Source organism: Syngnathoides biaculeatus, chromosome 2 (assembly GCF_019802595.1).
Source record: "Syngnathoides biaculeatus isolate LvHL_M chromosome 2, ASM1980259v1, whole genome shotgun sequence".
Taxonomy (NCBI): Eukaryota; Metazoa; Chordata; class Actinopteri; order Syngnathiformes; family Syngnathidae; genus Syngnathoides; species Syngnathoides biaculeatus.
Genome location: NC_084641.1, coordinates 13,771,484 through 13,788,742, shown reverse-complemented (window position 1 = coordinate 13,788,742; position 17,259 = coordinate 13,771,484). Strand labels below are relative to the sequence as shown.

At 41.9% G+C, this 17,259-nt stretch overlaps 1 protein-coding gene across 4 annotated transcripts in view; it reads right to left on the bottom strand.

The window, feature by feature from the left end:
- Nucleotides 1-3,164: 3,164 nt before the first annotated feature.
- LOC133494563 (forkhead box protein J3-like) overlaps nucleotides 3,165-17,259 on the bottom strand; it is an 84,253-nt gene continuing 70,158 nt past the window's right edge. For all 4 annotated transcript variants that reach the window (XM_061808513.1, XM_061808532.1, XM_061808522.1 and 1 more), the window contains 6 exons: nucleotides 15,153-15,366; nucleotides 11,984-12,214; nucleotides 9,865-9,966; nucleotides 7,622-7,876; nucleotides 5,240-5,368; nucleotides 3,165-3,951 (listed from right to left, as the gene is read on the bottom strand). In XM_061808513.1, coding sequence (XP_061664497.1) covers nucleotides 3,830-3,951; nucleotides 5,240-5,368; nucleotides 7,622-7,876; nucleotides 9,865-9,966; nucleotides 11,984-12,214; nucleotides 15,153-15,366 — 1,053 coding nt within the window. In that variant the 3' untranslated portion in view covers nucleotides 3,165-3,829. The remainder of the gene's footprint in view (nucleotides 3,952-5,239; nucleotides 5,369-7,621; nucleotides 7,877-9,864; nucleotides 9,967-11,983; nucleotides 12,215-15,152; nucleotides 15,367-17,259) is intronic.

Below are 17,259 nucleotides of genomic sequence, written 5' to 3'. Positions count from 1 at the left end.
TTTTGTTTTTAGTTCTTGTTCAGCTAGATGCTTAGCATTACATTGGTGCAAAAATAAAAGTAAATAAATAAAAAATAAAATAAAATGAGAAAACATTTACATTAATGAGTCATGTCTGGTGTTTATCATTAATAAAATGCATTAAGACTTCTAGGGGCAAAAGCATAATGGTGCCAAGAGTTCCACGAACTTATTTCACTCCATTAGTTTGCTTTGAGATGACAAATGTCACAGTTGTCGGGGGCCCATCAAGAACTGAAAGTTGCAGTCACTTTATAAAAAAAATAAATACATGGTTTCAAATGATGAATCAGTGAGCTACCCTGAGAACATGACAAAATTATTATTTCAAATAAAAATAGATGACCAAAAAAAAATAAACAAATAAATAAATCATAGGTTATGTTAGAACGGGAACAGCTGATAGTGGTGCATAGAAGTATTATTGTGAGACGATGATGCTCACTTTGACCGGCAGGCGAAGCGAACTCCCAAACCCGCGTCAACGTGTCGTCATACACGTACCAGGTCACAGAATCGTTACAGAGACGTTACAAACGAGAAACAACATCTCAAGTAGTTGAATTTGAAAGACAGGAAGTAAATAGCCTTCTGCTGTGCGCAAGAGTTGCACTTGGAAACAAAATAAGAAGGTGCATTAGGACCACTTTCAAAGGAAAAAAAATAATTATACTTGGAAATTTTATAATGTATTGTACCAGAAAACCAAAAGGTTGTTGTTGGGTTTTTTTTTTTTTAAGAAAAATATTTTACTACAGCAAGATAAATCTTCAGTTTTATTCTCTTCAGACAAAAGATGTCATCATACTTAAAAAAAAAAAAAATGTTTTTGAAAAAAGAAAACAAAAAGTATTTTTTTTCCCAGAATAAAAGTGGTATGTTTACTTAAAAGAATTTGAGCAGTATCACATGAAAAAAGTAATATTTCTCTCAACACAAAACCAAAGTGTCATCTCTTTCTGAACAAAAGCTTGTTCTTGTATAAAGCCATGTCAATATCAATGGGAGTAAATAAGTGCCACCAGAATTTGAATTTGAAATGCCACAGAAAACAGGATTTGAATTTGAAATGTTAAGTGATCACATTTTCAATAGTTGTATTTCAGTGTAACTTTTCAATGTTATCAATTCATCCATCCATCCATCATCTACCGCTTTTCCGGTTCAGGTCACGGGGGAAGTAGCTTCAGCAGGGATACACAGACTTCCCTTTCTCCAGCCACTTCTTCCAGCCCATCCGGAGGGATCCCGAGGCGTTCCCAAGCCAGCCTAGAGACATAGTCTCTCCAGCGTGTCCTGGGTCGTCCTCAGGGTCTCTTTCCGGTGGGACATGCCCGGAACATCTCACCAGGGAGGCGTCAGGGAGGCATCCAAATCAGATGCCCCAGCCACCTCATCTGGCTCCTCTCAATGCGGAGAAGCAGTGGCTCGACACTGAGCCCCTCCCGGATGACCAAGCTTTTCGCCCTATCTCTAAGCTAGAGCCCGGACACCCTGCCGAGGAAAGTCATTTCGGCTGCTTGTATCCGGGATCTTGTTCTTTCGGTCACGACCCAAGCTCGTGCCCATAGGTGACAGTTGGAATGTAGATTGACTGGTAAAGTGAGAGCTTCACCTTTCGACTTAGCTCCCTTTACACCACAACGAACCGATACAAAGTCCGCATCACTGCAGACGCTGTACCGATCCGTCTGTCAAACTCCTGCTTCATTCTTCCCTCACTCGTGAACAAGACCCCAAGATATTTGAACTCCTCTACTTGGCGAAGGATCTCATTCCCGACCTGGAGAAGGCACGACACCCTTTTCCGACTGAGGACCATAGTCTCGGATTTGGAGGTGCTGATTCTCATGCCAGCTGCTTCACACTTGGCTGCGAATCGCTCCAGTGAGAGCTGGAGATCACGGCTTGAAGAAGATGCAAAGAGCAGAGTTGCGATGCTGAGGCCACCAAACCGGACATCCTCTGCGCTTCGGCTGCATCTAGAAGTTCTGTCCATAAAAGTTATGAACAAAATCGGTGACAAAGGGTAGCCTTGGCGCAGTCCAACTCTCACCAGAAATGAGTCCAACTTATTGTAGGCAATACGGACCAAACTCTGACAGCGGTCATACGGGGACCGAACAGCTCGTATCAGGGGATTCGGTACCCCATACTCCCAAAGAACCCCCCACAGGACTCCCCAAGGGACACGGGTGAATGCCTTCTCCAAGTCCAAAAACACATGTAGACTGGTTGGGGCGAACTCCCATGCACCCTTGAGGATCCAGCCGAAGGTGTAGTGCTGGTTCACTGTTCCACGGCCAGGACGAAAACCACATTGCTCCTCCTGAATCTGAGACTCGACTTCCAGACGGACCCTCCTCTCGAGTACCCCTGAGTAGACTTTACCAGGGAGGCCAAGGAGTGTGATCCCCCTATAGTTGGAACACACCCTTAACAATCCAATTGGCTACAATTCACCGTCAAAAATTCATTGTCTGTGCCACCAGGCAGGGTTACTTCACTTTACGCTTTCGTAGTCACGTGACTAAGAAAGCGTAACTGGATTGGCTGGCTGTTTGGTTCTGACCTGAAGTAACCCTGCCTGGTGGCACAGATTGTGAATTTCAGACAGCGAATTCTAGCTGGTTGGGTTTTAGACAGTGAATTGTAGCAAATATTGAAAATGTGATCACTTTACATTTCAAATTCAAATCCTGGTGGCACATATTTACTTCCATAAATATCACAAGAATAACGTAACGTCTTTGGAGTGAAGTCATATTTTTTTAAGAAACAAAAGGTAAAACTGTATTTTTCAAAGGGTTGATTTAACAATGTTTCCCCCTGAAAAAATACAATATGAGAACAAAGTTGTCTCTTTTTCAAGAATAAATATGTCATTTTTCACTATAAAACTCATTTTATGAGTGGAACTGTTTTTAAGAAAAAAACGTTTAAACATATTAAATTATTAATCATTATTATTTAAAAAATTATGAGTGGTCTTTTTCTCTTTTTTAACAAAAATATGGAATGCAATGAGAATTGATTCATATTTTTCACTTATTAATTTTTTAAAGGAAATAACGCAATGAGAATAAGCTCATAATTCATTGAATCATAATTCCTACATGAGCGATGTACAGTACAGTATTTTGACATGTTAACTTCATGAGTGGCCACTCTGAGAGTCAATAAAATATATATAGATTTTATTTGTACAGATCAACTTTAATTTTGAATTATTATGACTCCCCCAGCACAATATTATAGTGTTCCCCCGCTGTGGCAAACAGTGAATAAATGGGGGTGAGACCTGGCCAGAAAAAGGTTTGTAAATGCCAAAAGATAATGGAAAACCAAGAATTCTATATTAGACGGGGCTTTGGCCTGAACATAAAAATGGAGAATAGGTTTAAAAAAAAAAAATTGAGGAACACTCTATTCTCACAAAATTATGACTTTTTTTCCCTTGAAAAACATGACTCTTTATTACCTCAGAGTATATTTCATTTTTTATGTGGCCCAAATACTCCTGGGTAATAAACGGGTGTAAAAAAAAAAAAAAAGCAAAGATTTCACTGATGTTTTCAAAGTTTTCATAACTTGTCAGCCATGCCTGCATGAGGGAGGGCAACTCATGAAAAGATCATTCGCTCAGTGTCGCTTTACAGCTTGGTCCACTTGGTGACTGATTGTCTCCAGTTCGACGTCTCCGAAAAGATTTCTTTTCTTGGATTGTGTTCAGTCATTTTTTAGCTTTTTTGAGCGGGCTATTTCCCACCTGCACAGTCTTCATTAGATCTCGCCTCTTACTTCCTGTTCACACGATGGAGTCCCAGTCGAAGTCGTCCTGGATGTCGTCGGTAGCCAGCATGCGCCTTACCTGAAAGTGTCCTGGAGGCAACATGTGCTGCTGCTGCTGGCTCAGTTGGCTGTGATGGCCTGGACAAGAGGCAGTGGCAAAGATTTTTTATGATTTTGTATGTAAACTTATGAGCACAACTGCATATACTGTATTTGTAGTCAAATGTAACCCTGTCATATTGGAATGAAAGTCTAGGTTGCACCTATTTCATCACCTCTACATGAAAGTGACATATTGGAATGAAAGTGGACAGCTTTTTCATAACCTCAAGATGGTGGCATACATTTGTAAAATGTGTGCGTCAATTTCCCCTACACCAGGGGTCTCAAACTCAATTCACCTTGGGGCCGCTGGAGGCGGAGTCTGGCTGAGGTTAGGCTGCATTCTCAGCGCACATGGATGTATGTGGAATTTAAATTATTAATTAAAAACAATTCTATCTTCTCAAACATCTTTTTTTAAACACAAAATAAGATAAAGAAGATGATGGTGTTTACAACTTGTGTCAAAAACGTCTAAAAAAAAAAAACTTTTTGGCAACACTGCTGTAAATTTCTCTCATTGAAAATTGTTTCTCTGCTTGCATCAAGCCCGGTCGATGTCACACCCACGATAGCCATCTACCCCAAAGTGATTGGTCGGCTGGTCAGCTACGCACACAACACTGTAAAAGTGCCATCCATATAAAACTCGAGGGCTGCACTACCATTATACTTTTATATTAAGGTGGGGGCCACAAAATATCATCTCGTGGGCCGCAAATGGCCCGCGCACCACACGTTTGAGACCACTGCCCCACACCTATGTGTAATACGCACTTGACTTTTGATCATTTGGTGGGAAATAAATGTGCATTATTCAGGAGAAATTATGATATTTCCATAAATAATGTATTGTCATTATTCCTGGTATTATTTTAATGAATACAATAAATATTGAAAAATTTTTAAATAAAATATTTTTAAAAATTAAATACATTTAAAAATACAAGAACATTTTATTTACTTTTTTGAATTTTCTAAACTGCAAGAAATTAACCAATTATTCAATGAGATAAATGAATTTAAAAAATACAGAATGCAAAAATTCCACTAAATCAATTTTGCAAAAAAAAAAAAACTGCTCGTACACAGAATTAGAATAAATTACACAGCGAACTTTTGATCATGTCAAAGCTTTGCATTATGGACTTAAGAGTGGTGTGGACCCTTTGTTACCCCTCAGCCATACTTTCAGCCTGGTTTATCATCATAGTCACCATTTGTTAATTGAAATTACTTTTCTACTCATAACAATGTAACATTAGCGTCCAGAGCAACACATGTACGTGCACAGGCACATGCGAGTGTGCACACGCACACACACCTGATAAGAGTGTGATGGAGGAGTCCCCCGTCATGGTGGGAGCTGTGTTGCTAATGGGAGGCATGTGGGGGTATCCAGGTGGGCCCATCAGAGACGGAATGTTCTGCCTGGAGTCCATGTACATGTTCCCTGCGAGAGTGCACATAAAAAGGGCCAATGACCAACACTCGCGTGAGCTGATTTGCACAGGAAACACAAACATACATTCATTGTTTATGCTGAAGTATTCTGCTGTCATATTTTCCCAGCAGTCAACACTGAGTAAGAGCCACAATTTCCTGGTGAACGTGTAATACGGCCACAATGGCAGTGAGACGTGCGCGTACTTCAGCTTCAAGGCCTCGACTTCAGTGAGCGTTGTAAAATGAGCCTGACATCCTGCCACTGTGTCCAGTCCATTGTCACACGTGGAAGAGCACCCATTTGGGGAAGCCTGTGCAGCTTTGCCTCCGCATGGAATTTTCCACTAAAGAAGTGAGACATGTTTTTCCCTCTTGTATCCTGTTTTTTTTTTAATCTCCATGTTACAAGACATTGCCGATACACAGTATCTCTCCATTTAGAGTACTTCAATCCCACTACTACATACAGTACATGCGCTCAACATTTTATTTTTAAAATTGAGAGAGGCAAGGAGGTCATCTGAAGAAGTTCAAATCTGTAACCGAATATACTAAACAATATACTCTTTATTTCCTTTTTTATTGGTGACTCGGCAGGACAGTGGAACAACTAGTTGCCACGTTGGCCTCACAGTTCTGAGGACCGGGGTTGAAATCCCGGCCCTACCAGTGTGGAGTGTGAATGTTCTCTTTGTGCCTGCGTGGGTTTTCTCCGGGTAGCCTTAGCGTAAAACACCTTTACCCTCTGAAATGAATGGAAATGCAATTTTATAGTCACGTGTTTTGATTGAGAAAAAATGTACAGCATCATTGTCCTGTTTAAAAAATACATTAATAGCATAAAAAATGTCAAATGTAAATATTGTTACAGCTTTAGACATAAAAAGTTAAAAAAATGTTCCACAATAAAACAATGCTCAATTTTTGTGGCTTTTTTTTTTTTTTTGCATCTCTTTCCTCACCTTAATTTAATGGACTTTCCAAAAAAAAAAAATGTCCAAGGACCTTTGTTTGCTCCTACCTTGCAGAACACTCCAAAAATGAGCTCATCTACCGTTCCAATTTCTCAGCAAAACCAGTGTATGCGGCTGTATTTGCAGCTCCTTGTTATGACCCTTCAAGGCTCTTGAGCTATCAAAACAATATACGAGTAGTATTTCCAGTCGCCACTCCCATTCTCTCCAAGTGTAACACCCGAGATCCTGGCTGGGCTGTCACCTGGCTGGCGAACAAGCAGTGTGACGCACCCACGGCAGTGTGAAGTACCGGTCCTCGACTCTTATCTTTTCTTTCAAGGGTTCTTAGCTGGGCATCTTCTTCACCTCGGCCCTGTCTTATCACAGTAGAAAACTTAGCTGCAATCAACTCGGCAAAAGTTTTGAGGTACAATAACCCGCCGCTTACTTCATACCTGTGCTCGCTGTCTCGCAATGCCTAATGACTGAGTGAATGTTGATCCACCTTTTAAAAGTTCTAAAGCAGCACCGTCCACCTTTAAACCAATCCGATACCTGATAAAGACTGTAAATAGTGAGGATGAATGGTTGTTTGTCTATATGTGGCCTGGGATTGACTGGTGTATCCCACCTCTGGCCCAAACTCAGCTCCACCACAACCCTAATGTGGATAAGCATTACAGGAAATATTTGTCGGTTAAAGTGTATTTCACTAAATTTTATCATTCGGTGGAAAGATTGCAATATGGCTAACCCAGTAATGAGGCAGACGTGCAAACCACTCTGCTACTGTTCTGTTTGAGTGAAATGCTTCAAGTCTTTATTCATCCATCCATTTTCTGAGCCGCTTATCCTCACAAGGATCACGGGAGTCACCCAATCGCAATCCAATTAATGCATGTTTTTGGGATGTGGGAGGAAACGAGAGCGCCTGGAAAACCCACACAGGCACGGGGAGAACATGCAAACGCCACACAGGCGAGGCCGGGATTTGAACTGCGGTTCTCGGAACTGTGAGTCTAACGCGATAACCAGTCGTTCCACCGTGCCGCCTGAAGTATTTTTTAACCATTTTAATACTATATCTTACTGGTAGCAAAAATACCCATTTCAGCATCTCAAGACATAAGAAACAATCAAAAAGTATGATCTAATCAGAGAGGAACTGACCTTCTATTATTTTCCCCTATGTAATGTAGAATGGATGACACGGCATAATTTTACTTTCTTAAGCGAACAAGTGAAGCGAATGAACAGTTCTCCGATAATGGAATTGATTGACATGCACCGGTATTAGTACTGACCTGTTCGAATGAGTTGGCCATGCTGATTGTGTTGGCCAGCCTTGGGGTGCATGTCGCCGTGCGGCTGAGGTGGGTGCTGAGGTGCCCTCGGCGCAGCTGGGTGTGCAACCTGAGGTTGGGAGAGGGCAGCGCCCTGAGGGGGGATGACGCCCGTGGCCGAGAAGAACTGGTTGATGGACGAACACAGCTCAGCTATCTGAGCGGCATCCAGGGACCAGTTGTTGAGCTCGGCCTGACGCATGCTCTCCTTCAGGCCTGCCTCGGATGGACAGAGACGGTGAGGTGATGCTCGTACGATTTGCACACGTGGACAAAATCTTTGGGAAACAATGGTCACTGAAATAACGCGAAATTGACAAAAGTCATGAGTAAAATCAGGCAATGCTTTATTTCCACGGTCCAATGAATTAGTCCAAGTAATGAAAGTGGACTAGATAAAAACCATGGTTCCATTAGTTTGATCTTTTATTGCACAACCTTTTGAGACAATCACTCTGATCCAATAATTTCTGTACCTAAATGAGACTTGACAGGAATGTTGGCCACACCTCATAGAGAAACGGCAGGAGTCATCATTATTGAAGAAAGACAAGAGTTTAAGGTAATAACCAGGTTTTTTTTGTGGTGGGACGCCACAGGCAAATTTTGGCTTCCATTGATAGATTTTGCTGCTATCTGCTAGTCCCTGTTGTGAATGTAGCGTGTTATTATCCTCATTCTGTTGACTGTGAAGAACGCACAAGCCGACACCAAAGCAGGGCCCAGGAAAGAGGTCTTGGTTGAGTTTGGGATAGGTGTACATTCATTGAATGAAAGCATAACCTTAATACTGGGTACTACTTGGTGATTTTTAGCAAATTCCCCAAACAAGCTGATCACACACACTGATTTCTCATTTGATTTGATGGAGTAACTCATATTCTCCAAACACAGACAAGCCCTCACTAGGTGCAAACTTATTTGTCCACAGTTTATGTTTACTGTATTGTGCTTGGGTTTGGTCCCAGTGGAGCTGCCTGCTTTATGAAGGTTAGATACAGGCTTTCCGGATGACATGACGGTAGCGCTAGAGGGGTCAAGCGCAACAGGAGGGGGCGGAGAGAGAGAGCGAGAGAGCGAGAGAGAGCTGGGTGTTAAGGGACGCGCTGTCATCGTCCGTCGTGCGTGGATGTTGCTGGCTTAGTGCGCTGACCGGGATAAGAGGCTGTTACTGAAACAGCCCTAATTAGATTATTTTGCATCACACTACTGAGAGAGAAAAGAGGTGGAAATGGTGTGGTACAGTGTGTGTGTGTGTGTGTGTGTGTGTGTGTGTCTGTATCCATGCATGCATGTGTGGACATGAGGTAGCAACCTCACAGACAGAGGCTAAAACCCTTTATTAGGGCAGTACTATTATATTCTAACTAATACTGTGAGTCAGGAAAATGTCCAATCCATCCATCCATTATTTGAGCCGCTTATCCTCACAAGGGTCGCAGGAATCATGAAAATGTCACCAAAATTAAATAACAGGAAGTAATGTGATCAATGTGATACACAAGCGGTGGATCATTTCTAGAGGCAGTGCTCCGTCTTAAAACAGAGGATGTCACTGTTGTTCCGTCTGGACTAAATGTATTTTATCATTAATAGGAAACAGTGTGTCATGGTTCCTGTTCCAGCACCCAGGTTTCTGTGTGTGTGTGTGTGTGTGTGCGCACGCGTATCAAGAGTGTGTTTCAGGGTTTGACGTATTGGAGTCCAGCAGCTGCACCTTGTCATCCTGATTACACCAGACTGCTCTTCAGACTCTGGGACTCAGACATGTCGCCAGACTATCAGCAAGTTTGAAGCTGTTTGGTTCTTGAACTCCCTGGAATTTTCACAGCCTCATCCTTTTTTTTAATTGATTTATTTATTCATTTTTGTTCTTTCTCTCTAGTCTGCCATCTGCCCCAGACCCCGCAACCCCGTGCCCACCTCCTGCGGCCCACCCACAACCTGACCTCCGACTCTGCCAGCTTGGTCCACATTGAAACGCTGTGAATCCCGAATCTGGTCATCTGAATTCCTTGGTTCAATTCTTGTTCAATAAACTGTTTTGCAACCTCACCTCCCTGTCCTCTAAATAACTAGTTGATGAAAAATTATTAAAGTGATCTTTGCATTTTTTTTTTTTTGTAATACCATTGAGCCAGGAGGGCATGACTGGCATGAATCAATGGTAAAGTATAACCGAATGTGATAAACTGTGTGTTTACCTTGAAATGGAGAAAGATCTACATCAGTCCAATTGTAGCTGGTAGCAATGCGGCAGCTTTCCTTTATCCAGTCCAGGTTTGGATACCAATCTGAAGTCATACCTGGAAGAAAGGCAAAGAAAATATATTACATAGTGAAAACATTATTGCAAATGTGAGGCAGGGATTTCAATGGCTTTAACAGGTCTATTAACACACTCTTGTTTTGAAGTTGATTTTCAAGTAATATGTTCTATATGTTTGTTTCTATGTGTCCTGCAAATTGGCCGGCGACCAGTTCAGGGTGTACAGAAGATACAGCGTAGCTGGGTTAGGCTCCCCTCCTGCCCACCCGCTACCCTAGTGAGGAGAAGCGGTACACAAAATCGATGGATGAACGGACAGCCATGTTTTAAGTGGTTCGCAGTGTTCAGTGGTGTAGAATTGCACAACTGAAAAACTACATAGGCAATTCAAAGATGTAGCGGTTAGCACTTCTGGCATAAAGTCACAGTTTGAATCAAGGCGAAGCCTTCCTATTTTGTATAGTTAACCTGTTTTCTACATGCTTGCTTGGTTTTTCTCCACATATCAAGGATTCCTTAAATTAGATGTTTATGATTATTATTATTATTATCCATCCATCCCTTTTCTTCCCCGCTTATCCTCACGAGGGTTGCGGGGAGTGATGGAGCCTATCCGAGCTGTCATCGGACAGGAGGCGGGGTACACGCTGAACTGGTTGCCAGCCAATCGCAGGGCACATCGAGACAAACAGCCGCAATCACAATCACACTTAGGGGCAATTTAGAGTGTCCAATTAATGGTGCATATTTTTGGAATGTGGGAGGAAACCGGAGTGCCCGGGGGAAATCCACGCAGGCACGGTGGAGAACATGCAAATGACCTGAGAACTGTGAGGCCAACGCTTTACCAGCTGATCCACCGTGCCGCCCGTATTATCATTGTTATAATAATTATTATTAAGACTGTAATTAACTGTCAACTAGTCTACGTTGTATTGTCCAAAGTCGGCTAGTACAAACTCCAGTTCAACTCCATCAAGCTCTAGAAAAAAAGGATGGAGGTTTTCAGTCGTCCTGCGCTATCATTCGAGTTCCAGAGTAAACCACAAGGAGGCGCAGCTCCACAGAGAAATATTCTAGTCACAGCTCTGTTTGGCTTTGTGCAAAATCAAGAGGTGAAGCTGCTTCCCACCACCACAAAGAAAACAATAGACACTCAGGCCTCATGGCAAAGATGAGTAGATTTCTTATATTTCCCCTCAACTTGCAGGAAAGACTCACAAACTGATCCAAAAAAAAAAATCTGTGTATATAACATGAACACACAAAATGAGGGGATGAGGAAGACCAATAATGACACAAGATGGAAATATGTTGGTGAATGCCTCCTTAGTCGTAAGCATCCTGGTTATATGAACCTCTGTCAGACGTGACAGAGAGACAAGGGTAGTCGAATAGCAATGAAAGTGTGCAGAAAGACACACGTAACGGTAACGCAAACCTCACAGCGACATTGGAATGAAAGTAGAACTATTGCTTGGCATTGAGTGGCATCAATGTCTATTAAATATGAAACATATATAATATGCACTGGCAGTCCGTTTTGCTTTCAAAAGAATCAGTCCAAAATTATTGAGGAGCGAAACAAGCTCCACAGCAGTTGTAGTTTGTTTTTATTTTTGGTCAGAAAGATGGGCAACTCATTTACTAAACATTTGTGAAAAACATCTGATGTGCGGTTGCATTTTTGCCATTCCATTTTCAGGGAAAGCTGATTTTATATAAGATAGCCTCTTTCATTGCTATTCATAATAGTTCATACTTTTGTACTGCAGTTTTTGTCACATGCATTTTACGCTCGTACAAAATCCCAATGTACAAATAAAGCTCATTGCATGTGGATCACAGCGAGGGGATGAATTCTTGTCAAGAGGGCAGCAGGAAAACAGCCTGCTGTTGAACAGGAGAGCGGAGTAAAATACTGCAGCGTCCAAAGCGAAGGGACAAAAACAGTGTTTAGCTATGGAAAGGATATGCGTGAATTTTTATATTTTCCAGCCATGAAGCCTCAAATAAAGCAGCGATAAGATACAGATAGAGGTCGTCCATCATACCTGTCGTGGGGCAGCTCTGCCGACTGTGACTCTGGTGGGAGAGAGGCGGGTGCCGGCCATGGGCGGAGAGGTGATGCTGAGGAAGATGGGCGTGGTGATGGTTGCGTTGATGGTGGTGGCCGCCACCCCCTGTGCCGCTGCCGCTGCTGCCGTTCCTAGCACCAGGTGAGTGCTGATAGGAGCAGGCGGTTCGTGTTGATTGGTTCGAATCGCCGGGCATAACCATCAACGCTGTCGGGAACACAGAATGACACCATCACAAGACGGCATCACCAACAAACACATTGAAACTGAGAGGTTCACCCGTGGCCTCATGGTAGTGATGTCTAAAGGGAATCAATACATACTTAGAGGGGAATTAAATAAGGAGTGAAAATACTCTGGCAAAAAAAATTCTGGAAGTTCCATAATGGGGAAAGAAATGCATTTTTTTCCCACGGCACAATACTGTCTTGACTAATCATTCAAAATTGTAATCTGGGAAATGGAGAAAATGACATTGCATGGGATGCATCCGTCACAAGGAGATGAAAAAGAGGGTATCTGGTATTCTAAGCAGAGTAAGGAGATCCACTTTTTACTATTTGGTTTGGATTCAAATTGGCCGGAATGATGCGCTCTCTTAAGGGCCATTAAAGCTCATTGGTCAGACTGAGTTCTTTATATTTCCCTCACCTCGATGTGAATATTGCACAAATATGAGCACAAATAAAAGCAAAGTCATAATTCCACAAACGGTTACTGTCATCACATTTCATCTGCTACAGTTTAGGCTTGATAATCCAGTTCACTTGTACAAGTTATGTCTTCTGAGGACAACTTTACAATATTGTCATTCATTGAACTTATAATTAGACAATTTATGTGCACCAAAACTCCGTTTGGAAACACTAAAGTAGCACCACCTTCATCAGTGAATAAAACAGTTGGAAAACGTTGAAAAAGTTGGAAAAAAAATAACACCAACGTGAGGTTGACTGTCCAAAAAATGCCCATCTTCTACCTCAGCACACAGTGACAGGTTCCCATGAAACCACAAGTGGGATTCAAGTTTCACTCAATTCTTTTTTTATGTGGACATGAGATGTTTGGTGCGATTTCGCCCCAAGGATGATCAAAACGTCTGTAAAGGTGACTCACTCTTCTACCATATATCACTTTGTCGACAACTCGTCAACTGGTGTCCTCGCCTACTGCACAGAGCTGAAGGCAACTGTATGAACTCAGCAGCAGGGCTGAGACTTCGTCAAAGATCACTGAAGTGAAACGAGAGGAAGGTGCCGCTTTTTGTGATCGTCGGTTGATGAGAAGTTTGACGAGTATTCGGGTGGGAAGAGTCACCGCTGCCAACAGGGAGTTGTTTCGCTTTACCTGCCTGTAAAAGTGTTTTTGTTTTATTAAGTCTTTTATCCCCTTTCCTTTCTGCCAACTTGCTTGTCATTTTAAAATCCTTTCATCCATTTTTCTAACCACCAGCTCCTTTGTTGTGTGTATGCCGACTGCAACGTTTTATGTCCTAATCTTATGGCTTTCAATATCAAATAAATGCCATTTTCATTTTAACAGGGGATTTGATAGATCCAATTAATGTTTACTATGACACAAGGGATTTATAGTCTCCCATAGTCATTGTCTTCATTGCAACATTTTGTCCATATTGATTAGAACTTCTTTTCCTTTCGGCTTGTCCCATTAGGGGCCGTCAGAGCGTGTCATCTTTTTCCATCAAAGCCTATCTCATCCATCTTCCTCTCTACCACCCACTGTCCTCCCTCACAACATCCATCATCCTTTTCTTTGGTCTTCCTCTCACTCTTTTGCCTGGCAGCTCCATCCTCAGCACCCTTCTACCAAGATAATCCATATTGCTTGGAACTATTTGTGACATTTGAAAGTAAAACACAAAGTAAACGTAATTGTAAATTCCAATGAATTTCCATTATTTTTGTCTAAAGTTGATTAAAATTGCATTTTGAACACATCCATCAAGCAGAGCTCCTACTTTAATGTATGAGACAACCAAGAAGTGGTGGTTTAACGGTGTGCTTGTCTTGAACCATGCATTACGATTTCCTTTTAAAGGCCCAGTTGAATCATTGTTGTGGTTTTTTTCTACTTGTAATTGAAAAATTGAATTTTATAAGAGCTGAAAATGTATGCAAAGATTGAGAACAACATAGTGTTGTGTTATTGATATGTATCTTAAAATTCACAATCTTAAAAACACAACCGCAGCATGATCAAGTATCAGTACACTGTATTGGATATAACTCAAATGTAAGTATCAGTACTTGTACTCCTACAGGGTCTCTAAAAGAGTGTTATCGCTTCATCCCTATTCTTATTATTATTCATTTGAAAATCCATTTAACTGTGTGAGCACAGGTTACACGAACTGTTCGATACACCTGTTCTGAACATTTGATCAAGTGTGATATTCTCAAAAGCAACCAAACCTTGTGAGTCTATGAATCACTTGTCTGAATTACATATTTGGTTTGAGGTTTTTCATCAGGATCATCACCAATGTATCTTTTCTTCAAGTGCATCTCCGACCACAAATGGACGGAGACGTTGTTGTGAATCCAGAACAGCTTATCACTCTCCTCAGAACAAGAGGATTCATGCCTCTGGAGGAAATGAAGAGAGCGAGAGGAGAGGTTGATCAGAGGGTGGTGGGATGCTAGCAAGGCCCAAGTGGGAGGTGACCTGAAAGCTTCAGGAAGCAATTAGTGTGATGCTTCACAAACTTTAGAAGCAATCTAATTAGCTTCTATCAAAGCTGCAGATGTGTTTGTCTTTTTCTCGCCTTCCGATGAATTCTTTCCTCTTAATTGCCTTTGCTCGTTTGACTGAGCGGGCCGTAAAATGCAGATATGCGGAACAGCAGATTGTTTGTTTATTAAAATACAATAGAGGTAGGGCCAGTGTGTGCTGGGAGGTTAATGCAGCAACGCTTCCCGTGCTGCGAAAGCATTATTAAAGTTGCACATCAATTTCAAGAGCTTACGCTTGACAGTTAATTATGTGCAGGAATCCTGACATGTAGCATTTCTTCCCTTTCTTCGTCCTCTTCTTCGGCTGCGAACGAGCGGAAGTGCAGACGTGCGATAGGCACACACAATCAGATAAAGTGTAGTCTGCCGACACGTCGACCTCTGACACCCACCTTGCTGCGAGAACGACTGCTCAAAGATGCATTTATACAGGCTGCGGAAAGAGGCGCTCAGGTCCTCGAAGTCCGAGAAGCAGAGGTGTTTGTCCCGTGACTCTGGCACGGGCAGAGCGTACTGCGGCTGTGGAGGAGGAGGGGGAGGCCGAGTGGGCTGGCTGGGTGGCTGAAGACTCAGGGACTGGGACGAAGGTTCAGCGTGACTACTAACCTGTGGTAGGCAGAGGAAGAAAACATGTAAAACTATTAGGTAAAGGATGGATGGATTCATGGATTTTCATAAAATTATATATTAAATTACGTGAATGTTGAAAAACCACAAGCGACTGCCACAATGGTCTACTTCCCGTTTCTTTTCGGGTATGGGTTTTTAAGAGTTTTAATCTGCTGTTATTCATGATACCTACCAAATTTCATGTTTGTAAGAGAAACTGACGGCGGGGGCTGAATTCCCAAAATAGGCAAGAGGGTCCCATCCATCCATCCATCCATCCATTTTCTTAGCCACTTAGCCACAAGAGTGGTGGGGAGTCCTGGAGCCTATTCCAGCTGTCAACGGGCAGGAGCCAGGTAACACCCTGCACTGGTTGCCAGCCAATCGCAGGGCACATGGAGACACACAACAGCCACACTCACAATCCCAGCTCAGGGCAATTTAGAGTGAACAATTAATGCTGCATGTTTTTGGGATGTGGGAGGAAACCGGAGTGCCCAGATAAAACCCACGCAGGTACAGGGAGAACATGCAAACTCCACACAGGAGGGGCCGGGATTGAACCCGGGACCTCAGAACTGTGAACCCAACGCTTTACCAGCTGAACCACCGTGCCGCCTCATCCTATACATTAACATATTTCAAAATCAAAAGAAAACATTGTATTTTGCGGATTTGTTTGAACCCATTACAGATGATTATTATCGCCAAAATAATAATCGTGATTATTTCTCATGCTAGGGAAAAACATTTATTTTTATTGCACTACTTTTTAACAAGCAGTATATTATAGTTATCATTGCAAAAATAATCTTTAAATAAGAGTATGTTTTAGAAAACAAAAGCAGCTCAAAAAATTCAAACTGGATAAATATGCACTCACGAATTGCCACTTTGTGGAAACATATACCGTTAACATATGAAGAGTTCAGACACAAAAGCAGATATATCCATTTTTGTTGTTTCCGTAGATTCTTTGAGTTATATGTAGATTCTTTGATTTATATACATCTGCTTTTGCATATAATGACGCTGTAAGCACCTACATTTCATTTGAAAATCCTCATTGAACTGTCAAGGATAATAAATTTCTGTTGTTCTGGTTGACGCACTGTCAATCGTACGTGGTCATGAACTGCAAAAACTCGAGTTGTGACTTCCTTTTCTATTTACCTTTGATATTTTTAAGAGTGCGGTCAAGGCAGATGAAAAGTTGAAGTCAAGGCAGTCACTGCTACCATCGTTAATAGTGTCTTACCGTGACAGCTGCCTCTCTGCCAATGTGCTAAGAGGGCCAATTTCAAAATAAAATCTTCATTTAATTTACTACATTGGAAATGAATGCCATTTTAGGCTTTTATTTTATTTCACCTAATGAAGTCTTGACCATACTTTCGCCCCCTGATGGCTGGCTGACTAGGATGCGGGTACCGCTGAGAATGAGGCACTTTTCATATACTCTACAGCACGACAGCAGTGTCTGCATTTTAAACATAAAACAAATGCTCGGGGTCATTTAATCACAGTGATTCAAATTCAATTAATTGTGCCACTCTAGAACATATCCTCCATTATTTCCTGAAAAAAGTCACCTATAAGGCTTTTTGGTGCTCAGGCAAAAGTAAAAACGAAATTATTTCGTCACCACCGTTTTGTCAAAAACTGGTGTTACTGTTATTAGGTTCATGGATGTTTTCCGTGTGCATTTGAGGAGTTCTATTTTGAGAATTCAGAGAATGCACCTAACATGGTACTGAAAGTATGGTTTTGCTTCTGTTGCGATGCAGCTACTCATCTACTTTGCCAACGTCGACTGTTCCACATCAGTCTGGGCTCATGCGTTATTAATAGTAGGCTGGTGTCCTCTGCAATAGTATTGATAAGCCTCAT